Source organism: Dermochelys coriacea, chromosome 3, assembly GCF_009764565.3.
Source record: "Dermochelys coriacea isolate rDerCor1 chromosome 3, rDerCor1.pri.v4, whole genome shotgun sequence".
In the NCBI taxonomy this organism is placed as follows: Eukaryota; Metazoa; Chordata; order Testudines; family Dermochelyidae; genus Dermochelys; species Dermochelys coriacea.
In genome coordinates this window covers 210,992,073-211,006,120 of record NC_050070.1, presented here as the reverse complement: position 1 = coordinate 211,006,120, position 14,048 = coordinate 210,992,073, and the positions used below count along the sequence as shown (strand labels likewise).

The 14,048-nt window shown below is 41.0% G+C and overlaps 1 protein-coding gene across 1 annotated transcript in view; it reads left to right on the top strand.

Annotated features, from left to right (window-relative positions):
• HNRNPLL (heterogeneous nuclear ribonucleoprotein L like) overlaps positions 1-13,758 on the top strand; it is a 39,845-nt gene extending 26,087 nt beyond the window's left edge. Inside the window, 7 exon segments of the mRNA XM_043512205.1 lie at positions 5,303-5,533; positions 5,754-5,862; positions 6,363-6,370; positions 6,373-6,563; positions 8,694-8,751; positions 8,841-8,939; positions 10,736-13,758. Coding sequence (XP_043368140.1) covers positions 5,303-5,533; positions 5,754-5,862; positions 6,363-6,370; positions 6,373-6,563; positions 8,694-8,751; positions 8,841-8,939; positions 10,736-10,791 — 752 coding nt within the window. The 3' untranslated portion in view covers positions 10,792-13,758.
• The last annotated feature ends 290 nt before the right edge of the window (positions 13,759-14,048 follow it).

The following is a 14,048-nucleotide window of genomic DNA, read 5'->3' as shown; positions in this document are numbered from 1 at the left end:
CTACAGCCAGTTGGGAAATCATTTTGGAGTTGAAAAATCCACTGTGGGGGCCATTGTCAGGAGAGTCTGCAGAGCCTTAATTGTCTACTGCTAACGCAGACTGCTCCTTCCCCCGTAACCCAGTGCTAAGGAGTTGGCGGATGTGATTGCAGAGCCATTGGCCATTATCTTTGAAAACTCATGGCATCGGGAGGTCCTGGATGACTGAAAAAGTAGTAGTAGTGCCATCTTTAAAAAAGGGGAAAGAGAGATCCGGAAACTACAGCCAGTCAGCCTCACCTCAGTCCCTGGAAAATCATGGAGCAGTCCTCAAGAAATCAATTCTGAAGCACTTAAAGGAGAGGAAAGTGATCAGGAACAGTCAGCATGGATTCACCAAGGGCAAGTCATGCCTGACTAATCTAATTGCCTTCTATAATGAGATAACTGGCTCTGTGGATGAGGGGAAGCAGTGGACGTGGTGTGTCTTGACTTTAGCAAACTTTGACTCGGTCTCCCACAGTATTCTGCCAGTAAGTTAAAGTAGTAGGGCTGAATGAATGGACGATAAGGTGGATAGAAAGCTTGCTAGATGTCGGCTCAACGGTGGTGAGCAGTGGATCCATGTCTAATTGGCAGTCGGTTTCAAGTGGAGTGCCCAAGGTTGGTCCCTCGGGCCGGTTTTGTTCAATATCTTCATTATCTGCAGATGGTGTGGATTGCACCTCAGCAAGTTTGCAGATGACACTAAACTGGGAGGAGAGGTAGATACGCCGGAGGGTAGGGATAGGATCAGAGGGCCCTAGACAAATTAGAGAATTGGCCAAAAAGAAATCTGATGATGGTTCAACAAGGACAAGTGCAGAGTCCTGCACTTAGGATGGAAGAATCCCTTGCACCGCTACAGACTAGGGACCGAAAGGCTCGGCAGCAGTTCGCAAAAAAGGACCTAGGGGTTACAGTGGATGAAAGCTGGAGGATCAGTATGCCTTGTTGCCAAGAAGGCCAATGCATTTGGGCTGTATAGTAGGGGCATTGCCAGCAGACGAGGGACGTGATCGTTTCCCTATTTGACATTAGTGAGGCCTCATCTGGAGTACTGTGTCCAGTTTGGGGCCCCAACTACAAGAAGGATGTGGAAATTGGAAAACGTCCAGTGGAGGGAAACAAAAATGATTAGGGGACTGGACACACAACTTATGAGGAGAGGCTGAGGGAACTGGGATTGTTTAGTCTGTGGAAGAGAAGAATGAGGGGGATTTGATAGCGCTTTCAACTATCTGAAGGGGGGTTCCAAAGAGGATGGATCTAGACTGTTCTCAGTGGTAGCAGATGACAGAACAAGGAGCAATGGTCTCAAGTTGCAGTGGGATTTGGTGGATATTAGAAACCTTTTCGCTAGGAGGGTGGTGAAAGACTGGAATGTTTACCTAGGGAGGTGGTGGAATCTCCTTCCTTAGAAGTTTTTAAGGTCAGGCTTGACAAAGCCCTGGCTGGGATGATTTAGTTGGGGATTGGTCCTGCTTGAGCAGAGGTTGGACTAGATGACCTCCTGAGGTCCCTTCCAACCCTGATATTCTATGATTCTATGACTCTTGGCAATGCGCTGCACATAGTGGATGGATTTGCAGCACTGGGCTCCCAAACTGCAATGGAGTCATAGGACATACATCCCTGTTTTGGCACCAGTCCCTGCTACAGAGTACATCAAAAAAGGCTACTTCTGTATGTTATCAAGCATTGGTGGATCACTAGAGACTTTCCACTGACGAGAGTGTTGGCTGGTAAGGGAAGGTGCATGACACACATCTTTAAGAACACAGGACAGTTCAGAAAGCAATGTCGGGGATATTCTTTCCTGACTGGCAGATTACCATTGACATATTGAAATGTCTTAACAATCCTGGGAGACCCAGCCTACCGGTTCCCTCACCTGGCCCATGAAGCTGTACACTGGCCACTTTAACAGCACCAAGTTAAATTCAGCTACCAGCTTAGCAGGTGCAGAATGACAGTGAATGTGCTTTTGGTAGATTGAAGAATGCTGGCGTTGTTTCCCAAGATTGGCCCTCCCATGAGAAAATATCCCAGTGGTCATAACTGCCGTTGTGTCCTGCATAATATCTGTGAAGCAAAGGGGGAAAAGTTGCTGCTGGAGTGGGGGGATGAGGTGGAGCAACTGTCTGCTGAGTTTGAATCTAGACAGAAGGCTATTAGAAGTTCTTAATGCAGAGTATACAGCTAGGGAGGCTTTGAAAGAGCACTTTAACAGTGAACCACAGTAATGTGTTTTGGTGTACTGTGATCTACCTGCCCCTGCTGTTTTGGATCCTGTCAAGAATGTGTGGTGTTCACCTCTGTGAACATAACACTGTCAATGCACCTGTTAATGTGTGGTGTTTGCTGTACATTTATGATTATTACATGTTTGTCACTGAGCTTCTGAGTTGTCTCAGACTACAATACCCTGGGTGCTTTCAATTCCACCAGCCATTCTGGAGCATGTGTGTGAAGTAATCAAGAGGAATTATTTTCCAAACACTAGAATTGTACAGAGTAATGAAAACACTGCAAAAGAATTCTGTGCAAGTTAAAAGCAAATACATTAAAAAAAAATCACAAATTTATGGAACAGAGCTTAAGAAGGGAAAGAAAATTCATGTCTATTTTAGTTACATGTACAGCAACTGTGGCTCTTCCATGTCAGTAAATGTGAAGCGTGGATGTCCTTAATGTCCCCTGGTATGGAATGGTAAGAGTAGGGATGTGGCCTCTGATGTCATGTGAATGCTGGCTGGGGTGGGGGCTGTGTGTAGGGAGGTGCTTATGGTTCTCCATGGACTGCAAAGGAAGGTGAGCCCATGATTGTTGAACCTGTAGGTCACAAAGAGTCTGCAGCATCTGTGTTTTGCTGCCGGAGAAGCCCTATTACAATTGGGCGTCTCCCTCTCCTTGGCCTGCTGGGACCTGCTGGGCTTTTCTTTGTTCTTTCCATCTCCCTGTAGACTGCCAGCATTCATGCTCCAGGCCCTCTGCTCACTGTCGTCTGCAGCATTGGCATGCAGATCTTACTGAACATATCTTCCAGTCCTCCTTTCTCCTCCTATCTGGCTCAGGCATTCCACAGATGGAGGGGAAACCCCTTAAGGCTGCAAGCAGCAGCTACAGATTAATGCACAGAAGTACCATTGTCAGTTATATCACAATGAAACAGTGACAGTTAAGATTCAGACTCCTTTCCCTTACTCCCCTGAAGTTTTTAAACAAGACGTGCTGATTGACACTTCACGATGCTTGTTAATGGTCATCCTCTTTCCCACCCCTCTGGGGTAGGCTGCCGAGGGGCAAGGGAAATGAGGTTTCTCACCTTGCCATGTTGACTAACTGAGTATAGGGCCATGGGGTGTGGCACCATTTCCGCAGGCAGTGATGGTTTTTTGCTGATATCTCACACCTGAGGGTGACAAAGGAACAGAGAGCACAGCTGCGGCTTGGGTCCCAAAGCATTGCCCGTATGCCACTAGCCTGTGTATTGCAACTGTGCCTGCCAAATTATCACCAACTGGCGCAGGGGTATCCCACTGCAGAGGAAGAAATAAGGCCGCTATCCCTAGAAACCTTTGAAAGAGGATTGCAGAGGACCTCCATGAAAGTTTCATCGAGATCTGTGAGTAGCTGTGGTGCTGTTGAGTTGGGATGCCGTAAGTACATCAATGTAATGGGAAATACATTTACACACTTACCCGAGATTCCATCCCTTGCATCAGGGTCATCCATACTCAACTGCCGGGACTGACCGGACTGCGGTGGCGTCCCAAACAGATCCTGGCTTGCAGCATAGCTGAACCCACCAGTCACATGTCCCCGTCCTCTGCTACCACCTTGTCCTCACGGTGATTCAGGCTCCTCAGATATATCCACAGTGGACTGTGGGGTGGTAGTGGGGTCTCCACCAGTATGGTATCCAGCTCTCTGTAAAAGTGGCAGGTCTGCGGCTCGGCACCAATCAACTGTTGGCTCCCTGGCCTTCTGATCTGTCTGCCCTATTCCTTTGCTTTCATGCAGCACTGCTGCCAGTCTGTGTCCTATCTCTTCTCCGCAATCCCTGGGCAATCTGCTTATAGATATCTACATTTCTATGGCTGGTCTGGAGCTGTGCCTGCACAACTTCTCCTCACAGGCCCAGAAGATCTAATATCTCCTGTGTACTCCAGACAAGTGCGTCTGGAGCCAGCATGTTCAGCTGGGCCGTTGCACACAACAGTGGAGAGCAGCTAGGTGTGCCTGGCCAAGCTGGACAATCAGGAATTTGCAGGGATTCAAAGAGGGGTGGGGAGAGCTTCTGGTATCCATGATACCTGGGCAGTGAAGGTCACAATTATGACCAGAGTGGTCAGTATTGGACATTGCAGGACAGCTACTGGAGGACTGTTAGGGTTGACATAGGTAATATAGTGTCTATATTCATGCTACATTTACCTCAGTACATCAACCACAGCTCACCTCTGCTTGGGGAGGTGGTATTACTATGTCACCATAATGGGGTCCCTACATGATTAGTTGGAGAATTGTTTGAAGAAAGACACTCTTTCTTGACTTCCACATCTCCCCAAAAAAATTGAATGTCTTGCCTCTGAACCATTCCAACTTTGCTTGGCCTCAAGATAGAATTTCAAACTTAGATTTCCCATTGTGGAGGCATGATACTCTGCCAGTAGACTACTAAATTGGCCAGACAGCTTATTTAAGAGAACCTAACTTTTTCTTGCAGGGATTTTTTGTGTGCAGTGTTGGGAGAGTGTGTTAAATGGGTCAGTAGTGGTAGAAGGAAACCACCTATTGCAGTTCTGATGCTGCAGTTTGTGGTGGGCTGTTGTGCCTGCTTCCAGCAATTTCAGGATTAAGGCCTACGTGATATGGAGTTGCTGGATTCAAAATATCAGGCTTGTCCTCTAAGGGGAAACACATTAACAAGTAACCTCTAAGAGTACAATAGCCAAAATTCTTATTAAAATATTCTTTGCAGTTTGTGCACGTGACAGCAGTTCTGCTGTTGCACTGAATTGTCAGCAGGGGAAAACTAACTGAACATCGAACTACTTAAACATTGAGGAAGAAGGTGAGGGTGGACAGGAGGAAAATAAACTGCATGATCTGAATCTTTTTCTAGCTAGAAAAAGGAATTCAGTTAGTAAATTACAAAGAATTCTTAGTGGATAGTGTCCCTTTAAATCAAGTATTTGTATAGTAGAGCATTAATAGACTGTAAGTAAACGAGGCTCATGCTGAGTAGTGTTTAACCTGGTCTCTGTCGTTTCTGTAGGATCACATGGTCCTTTGTTACCCTTACCAAGCCGGTACCGAATGGGATCTCGGGATACTCCAGAGCTTGTTGCTTACCCACTACCCCAGGCTTCCTCCTCTTACATGCATGGTGGAAACCCTTCTGGTTCAGTTGTCATGGTTAGTGGGTTGCATCAGCTAAAGATGAACTGTTCGAGGGTCTTCAACCTGTTCTGCTTGTACGGAAATATTGAAAAGGTAAAACATTTTATTAGGAACTTGGAAGCTGCTACTAAACCCAACTCCATCTATCTAATGTTGGAATTTAAGGGTTGCGAACAGCTTATTTTCTAGATATAGGTTATTGATACCAGGGTAAACTTTAAGTTGGCACATAACAACTTTCCAGAAGAACTTGCAAAATTCTTACAGTAATGGTTTCCTTTGAACTGCATTGTCACTTATTCCTGAACTATTTTAGGTAAATTTATGAACTATTCCAGGCACAGCATTGGTAGAAATGGGTGATGAGTATGCTGTGGAAAGAGCTGTCACACATCTCAACAATGTCAAGTTATTTGGGAAGAGGCTTAATGTCTGGTAAATATGCAATTTATCACACTGGTAGTTCACTTTCAGGTGTGCATTGACTGCAAAATCTCAGCCCCCTATTGCTACAACTGGTAGACACTTCACAAAAATTTTCAAATATTCAATTGGAATAAATCTAAGGTGGTAAATAAGAGTTACAAAATGGGGCATCAAAAAGGTTTTTGGATATCAAGCTGTAAATCTGAGATAAACCAGATGTACATGCATATGAATTTTTAACACTACAGCACACACCTTGGTAAACATACTTGACTTAACGTACAAAGACAATACCTAACTTTGACAGTCATTATTGAAAATGTTTTGTATTGCCATATCTGTGAATCCTTCTCCAAGCATTAAACAAGGGAATTGATACACTTGCAGCAATGTGAAAAAAGTGTGTCATCTGTTCTTCTTGCCTTGAGACTCCTTATATTAAAAGTATGATTATGAACAGCTTCAGTCGGAATGGGGGTGTTTCTCAACTATGTATCTTTAAATCTCAGTGTGTCCAAGCGCACTCGGTAGTTCCCAGTCAGATATTTGAGCTGGAGGATGGTACAAGTAGTTACAAGGATTTTGCCATGAGCAAGAATAATCGCTTCACCAGTGCTGGCCAAGCATCCAAGAATATAATCCAGCCACCTTCTTGCGTGCTACATTATTATAATGTACCCCTGTGTGTGACTGAAGAAACCTTCGTAAAGGTAGGAAATCAAAACTATGGTTGCATACATTGGTATTGGGAATTACACAGTCCTTCCCTGTACTTTGAATAAGGAACAATTGTGGTAACTGGTAACAGTACAGATGTTTAAGATGGAGCCCATTAAATGCTATATATGAACAGAGGCCCCTGTATTTTTGCAGTGCTTAGCATTGCTCCCTTTATGGAAAATCTATCCAGTTGAGCTGTGAAAAAATCTTTGTACTTCTGTCTCCTGAACCTGGAAATATGGCAACTTTAACAACACAAATGTGAGAAGCAAGAGCCAGAAATGAAGACCTTAGTGCATGGTGGTTTGAAGGGTAGGGTGGGGAAAGGAGAAAGGTTGTGAAGATAAAAATGACTGTAGATTACAAGGGATGGCTGAGAAGTTAACTTGGGATTTCCTAATTTTTTTTAATGGTTGCTCAGTCATTTCTTATCTCTACGTACCTCAAAGCTACTTCCATGCTTCAGTGGCTAATTGTGCAAATACTTAGCCATGTTATAAATGGTTTAAAATTTTATATTGTTGGTTTTGTTTAAAATTCCGACTACCTTATTGTGCCTCAAATAAGGTTGGCAAGCCAATCAATTGACCTGTCAAAATAATGTCAATTGAGCACCTATTTGACTATGGTGAGATATTTCAGTAGGAATGCCCTGTTGTAGGCAGTGGCCTGCCTTTTCAATTGCATCCTGGTACCATCTGTTAGCAAGCTTAACTAAATGTCTTGATCATGCACTTTATTGCATGCTAATGCCATCTGTTTGGGGGAAAAGGTGAACTAACTGAAAGTTAAGCATCTTGATTGGCTGGAATCTTCTAGAACAAACGTGTGTGTGTGGTGTGTGTGTGTGTGTGTGTGTGTGTGTGTGTGTGTTGTGTGTGTGTGTGTGTGTGTGTGTGTGTGGTGTGATAATTCTGTCTTTCTTGCTTTGTATACCTGGCCACTAGTGTACATGCTGGTTGACAGAGCACAATAAATAAGTTCAGACCTGGTCCGTGCCCCGAAGAGTTTATATCTAACCTGACTAGATGAGCATACAGAAATTAACTCTGAAGGGAATGATGGGGAAGAGGGGTTTCAGTCATTAGACTTCCTCCCAACACAGAAGATTTAATTTCATTTTTTTTCTTTTGTAACTATTCATTTTTAAATGTTAATTTAACATTTGCTAGAATTTGCTGAAATTATTTAAGTTTACAGAACTTCATTTCATTGAGTTTCACGTTTTTTTGAGTTCAAATAATTCAGTTAAGTAATGTTTTTTTATTGTAATTAGGCATAAGTATCTAAAGGTTAAGCATATTGAAGACCATAAAGTCTCTCTTATTACTATAGTTATTATTCTAATAAATTAGTGTTTTAAAATATTTGACCATTTTTGACAATATTTAACCTATTATTTTTGGACAGGTCAAATGCCCAACCCTAGCCTCTATCTAACTTAATGAATATTTTATTATATTCTGGTAGTGCACAGAAGCCCCAGTCAGGACTGGCCCCCATTGTACTATCTACAGTACAAACTGAGATAGATGCAGTCTCTTGTCACAAAGACTACATCTACACTGGAATAAAAGACCCATAGCATGGCTGCAGCTGGCCTGGATCAGTTGACTTGGGCTTGTGAAGCTAAAAATTTTGAATGTAGATATTTTTAGCCCCGCAGCCCAAGCCCCATAGCCCAAGTCAGCTGACCTGGACCAGCTGTGGGTATTTAATTGCTGTGTAGACGCACCCAGAGAGTTTACAAACTAAGCATGTTATAATTTTCCTGAATAACTTGTCTTGAAAATTACTGAAATTCTCTCTAGGCTGAATGCTTTTTGTTTTGGGTGCCTGTCCTCCCAGATAGTCAGCAGGTAGCATTTTGTGTTAGAAAATGTTTATTTTCCCAAGTTTCTCACACATCTTTTACAGCAGAAGGTATCTTAATTTTTTTCCTTCAATGTGCTGTTCCCCTTAAAAATGCAGAGAATACTACCCTAAATAAAATTCAACTCTCATTGGTCGAATACAAGAGTTTCTAAGCTAAGTGTCATTAGTCACATCAGTATTTGGGAATAGGCATTTCAATCTTAACCTTGGTCATATTTTCATCTCTTCTTTTATTCCTGTGGCAGTTGTGTGATGACCATGAAGTTCTCACTTTCATCAAATATAAAGTGTTTGATCCGAAACGTAAGTAAATATTTGTTTTTTAGATAAAGTTCATGTTTTAAAATTACTTGTTCTGGGAACAAGAAGATCTGATTCTCTTGTTCTACCAGCTTCTGCCAAAACGCTCTCTGGTCTGCTGGAATGGGAATGCAAGACAGATGCAGTAGAGGCTCTCACTGTACTTAATCACTACCAGATAAGAGTCCCAAGTAAGTCATTCTATTTAAGACTTTTACAATAAATTGCTGTTTAAAAATATATTTCCCCCTGATTTCCCCCACCATCCTTTCATATTATATCTTTTCTATAAGAAGTGTCTCAGATGCAAATAATTCTGTGAAATCTGCAGCTTGAAAAAATAAAGATGTCCTTTGTGATTTTCCTTCATTGTGCTCCAGTGACAAGGTTCCTAACATGTATTCCTGTGCTGAGAGCTTTCTCAATAATGGGTGCCAAGATTTCAGTTGATTACAGGAATGCTGACAAAAATGGAGGTCCTTTAGAGTCTTGTTGAAAAACTTGTAATATCTGTATAGGGATGGAACATACTCAAAGGGTTGAGAACCACTGGATGCTCAAACTGATTTCCTATCACAAAGCTCGTTTCTGTCTAAAGCCATGCTCTCAGAAAGGGAATAAATAAAACTATTGTAGTCAAAATATAATCTACTGTCTGACTTAATACAGCATTCTTAAATTCCCCAAATGAAAATAAATGGAGAAATCTAACCTGTATATTCTCTGATAACCCCAGAACTCAAATATTGGCCGATTTAATGAAGTCTAAAAATTTAATTCATTACACCAGTGAGGGGCTTTCATTCAGTTTGGGATTGTAAATATACAACCTGCTGCTCTAAACAAATAATTATTATGCAGGTTTCACCTCTTCTAAGTAAGAAATTATGGGGCCAAGTAAATCCAGTTTCATTTCAAACTGATAGGAAATTAGACTGGAGTTACCTGTATTTCTGTTTAAAATAGTGGGCCAGATTTCTGTGGAAGTCTCTGGAGTAACTATTAAAGCAAATAGAAATGTTCCAGGTCTCATGGATGTGAGATCACAGTCCGGCCCTGTATCTAAGGTTTTTTAGTTACAATTCTTATTGAAGCTAAAAGAGGAGGAATATCTTCCCTGCCATTCTAACAGTTTGAGGCAGTTGTTGCTAATGGAAATGAGGGTTTCAGATATTATGAGTAATGCACTTTTCATTCTTTGGTATCTATTTTTCTGGGAGACATAATGGATAGGAAGGAGGGGGGAAGAAGAATTTCCTTTGTCCTTTCATAATACAGAATCAACAAACTAAGGGAAAGACCTTGTTTTTCTTCAAGGTCAACAAAACAATATTAAAACTTGAAGCGTTGACCAACATGTACTAAACTAATATTACCCAAGGTGGGCTGCTCCACTGGAACAAAGCCCCCATGACCTCCCAGAGGTCTAAGAGTGCTCTATTGTAGCAGCCCTTGGTAGCAGAACAGCAGCCTCTGGCAAAGAGAGAGAGAGATGGTTTGACACCTCGCTTTCCCAGAGAGATGAGAGTTTTCTTGGTCACAGCAAGGATGAAATTGTGCATCCAATTTCCCATTCTACCTTTTGACAGCAGTTTCACTTTTCTCCTGCTTGTCACTTTCATTGAACATCCACCTTCTCTTGGCTTACAAATCATCTTTTTAAATGTTGCTCTCATAAATCCTCCAGTGGAGGCTGTTAATAATGGGGGCACTTTTTACTAGTCAATTTTCTGGATGCTGTGCATATATGTGTGATCTAAACTATCATTTTATATGGCAGTCTAGAAAATGCCACCATTCTATAAATAAGCCCTGTTTATTAGAGAACCTAGCCTGGAGGCTTTGGAGTGCCTGAAAAATTAAAACAAAAAAAACCCCAAAACACACCCCTGTTAAGCATGTCAGGAAGCATATGCTCCCTTAACTGATAAAATTGTATACAAGAAAGCTTATACTGAATATTTAATTTTGTCCTTGTTTCTCACAGATGGCTCTAATCCTTACACCTTGAAGCTTTGCTTCTCTACTTCATCCCATTTATAGAGAGAAGAAGAAAGCATGTTAGGCGCTACATTCACCTTGATTTGCAAGTTTGAAACTACATTTCATTCAGAAGCTCTGAAGTTGTTGCTCTAATGTTGCCTTTTTTCCACTAAATTCGAAGATCTCCTATCTTGTTTTATAATAAATGGATGTTTCTTCATAAATACAGAACAAATCTTCTCTCTTTGCTTCTGAAGAGTACGTTTGTATAAACTTCCTATGAAAAGTTTGTTTTTCACTAAATTGTAATTAGTACCTACAAGTATTCAACCGCCTTGTAGGCCGCTTATGCACAGATACTGTGTGCTGGTCCCAAACCTTAAATCTGCAATGTTTAATCCAAGAATGAAGTATATTTGCATTTTCAATAATGTTTAAAGGATTAGCAAGTATTTTTCCATTGTAGACTTAATTGGCAGATAGATTCTACATGAAATAGTTCTGTTTCTGGTTACATGTTTAGGTAACTAAGTATGTTGCAATTATTAATACTAAAAAATAAGTTTATTTATAAAATGTTTTCATTAGGTTAACATTGCGCACATACTGGATTTTGAGTAGCATAGACTTATCTGATTTATATTTCAAAAAAGCTAGCAAAAGACCATTATTAAGTTAATTTGTATAGCGTGCACTCAAATTTACTTAAAATGGAGATGGTTTTAAAAACCATTTTCTGTTTGCATTGGCGTGATACCATATATTACTAGTCCATTCTTGGGTATCTTTTTTTTTAAATTAAGTTTCAAGCCTCAATCTATGTGTTCATTCATTTACTTCATATGAATTTAAATTCTCAATGTTCATGGAATCCTCGTGTAGTTTAAGGTTTTCTTATACTGCCATAATTTATTAAAGGCAGAAGTTTGATCCTGGCAAAATAGATTGACATTGGAGGAAATAAATGGATTTTTCCCCTTGTAAGAGTATTTAACAAAACATGTCACATCTGGGAGACTGTTCTTAATTCACAGTTGGTATCCTTGTCCATATTGTTTATTTTCTTATGTCTGATTTAAAACTACTTTTGTCATGGACCAGGAAAGGAATTATCTTTCCACTTGCACTAGTGTAATCAGTACAACTCGGTTGAATTCAATGTAATTATGTAGTCTAAAATTAATCAGATCAGAATTGGGCCAATTTTCTCTGCCAGCTGGGAGAAAATTTTTCCACTTCACAATGTGTAGCAGTGTACCTTCTCCAGTCACACCCTAATGTTGTCATTTTATGTAACCATAGAAGTTAAATGGGAACGACCTATTGATTGGATCCTCCATTTAGTCTGTCTGCCAGTGCAGGATTAATCATGCAGTACACTTCCTAGTGTTTTGTGCAAACAGTGAGTGTTCCCCCTTTCCCTACAGATGAATTCTGCAGCTTAAAGGATCTTCTTGTCAGTCTGCATTTATTGATATTCGGATTAAACTTTCCCATTCTTAATATCAGGTTAGCTACACCATATGTCATGCCTTGCTGGCCACGAAACCAATAAAATATTGGCAGCATTTGTACCTAGGTCTAAATATTTCAGCCCTTCCAGTAAAAGGTGCAGCCCACTCCATAAAAGTCCTTGGTTCCTCTTCTACCAGCCTGTCCAGCCAGTAGAAACCTGTTCCTTTCTCATTGTATTCCTTTAAGAGTTGTTTTAGTTTGCATATACTATTGGTATCAATGTAGTTCTAGCAGTTGAAATAGTTTGTAGTTTAATATTAGAATAGTGATGCCACTTGATGGGGTTTATGAGGTTTTCAGGATGAATTACCTTAAAGCATTCAGGTTTTAAAAAATGCACCTTATATAATGGTAAAATGACCTCAGTGAACCACCATGTCTAGGTGAGAAGCATCTTCCCCACAGCTGTTCAGCCTGGAGTGAGAGAGAAAAGGGAGAGCAGCCTCAAAATAAATCCTCTCAGAGGATGTGTCAACTAGAAATCCCTTCACCCAAAATATCTGAGCAGTCTGCCTACAGGTATGTTTACACTTCAGTCAGAGGTGTGACTGCAGCATGTGTAGGTCAGAACTAGCTTGGGTATGTCTATATGAGCTGCACTCGGATTGCAATGTAAACAGTACCCTAAGTCAGGAGTGGATCTGAAATCCCAATGCAATTCTTCTTTTGAGTGTCATCTGGTCCATCAGCAAGCTGAGAATCTGTATGATTCCTTATTGTCATTTTGCCATACAACTAAACTGATGCACAGTGTGCACTTCTTGAGCCTGAAACAAGAAGTGCATCTATCAGAGATGGTCTCCTTATTCCCACACATGAGTTCTAGATCATGTGTGTCTGGTTTTTTTTGAACAGAGACAAAATAATGGGATGGTGGCAGGAGGGGGAGTTACGACAGGAGAGACTAAGATCTGAACAGAACCTGAAGATGTTCTTGGCAGTCTCCTGTTCTGTCACATACTTGTTAGGTTAGATAAACTGAAGCACTGATGTCTTGCTGTAATTTTCCTGCCTTTTTCACAAGACTTGTGCCCAAAACAGTGAACCTTGCCATACAAAAGACTTATTTTTAAACCATCCACACTCTCGTTATAAAACACCCACTACTGTGTTTTTCAATGTAGAAGCCAAGGGTGGTGCTTTTAAAATCAAGCTTCAGCTATAGACACATTATTGTAGGGGAAAAAAAATATGACAGAGAGGAGTTCATCCTGTTTAAGATAATTCCCTTATGATAAAAACAAAACCATACTCTAATCCTCGTTAAGATGTTTTCTTTACATGCAGGGATTAAGAAGGTTTAGGGGTCTTTGACTTCCCTGCGCTGTCATCAAGTTGTAGCTAGGGTTAATAATTTGAGGAGGGAGTTAAAAGAAAATATTAAGGAAAATATGCTGTTAGGAAGGAATGGTATGATTTGAATGTAGTGTCACTGAGTGTCATTGGGGCGGTTTCGGCCTGTGATTGGCTGAACACCTCCCTGGTTATAATTAAATGTAATTTTCTCCTCTTCCTGCTCTGTGGGTTTTATTCCTTGTCTGGTAACGTTTATTTTATTTGAATCTATTATGTCTGAGCAGGAGGCATTCACACTCCCTCCTATGCAACGGAGCTCTTAAACATAGCAACACCAACACATGAGTTACAGTTTGAACCATTTTCCCGCCCTGGGAAGTGCTTAGAACATCTCTTGCTTTTTTAATCCTTTGTACAGAACATAAATTATCCTCACATCTGCATCCACATTTCCTTCCGTTAGCACAGGGGTTCTCAAACTGGGGGTCGGGACCCCTCAGGGGATC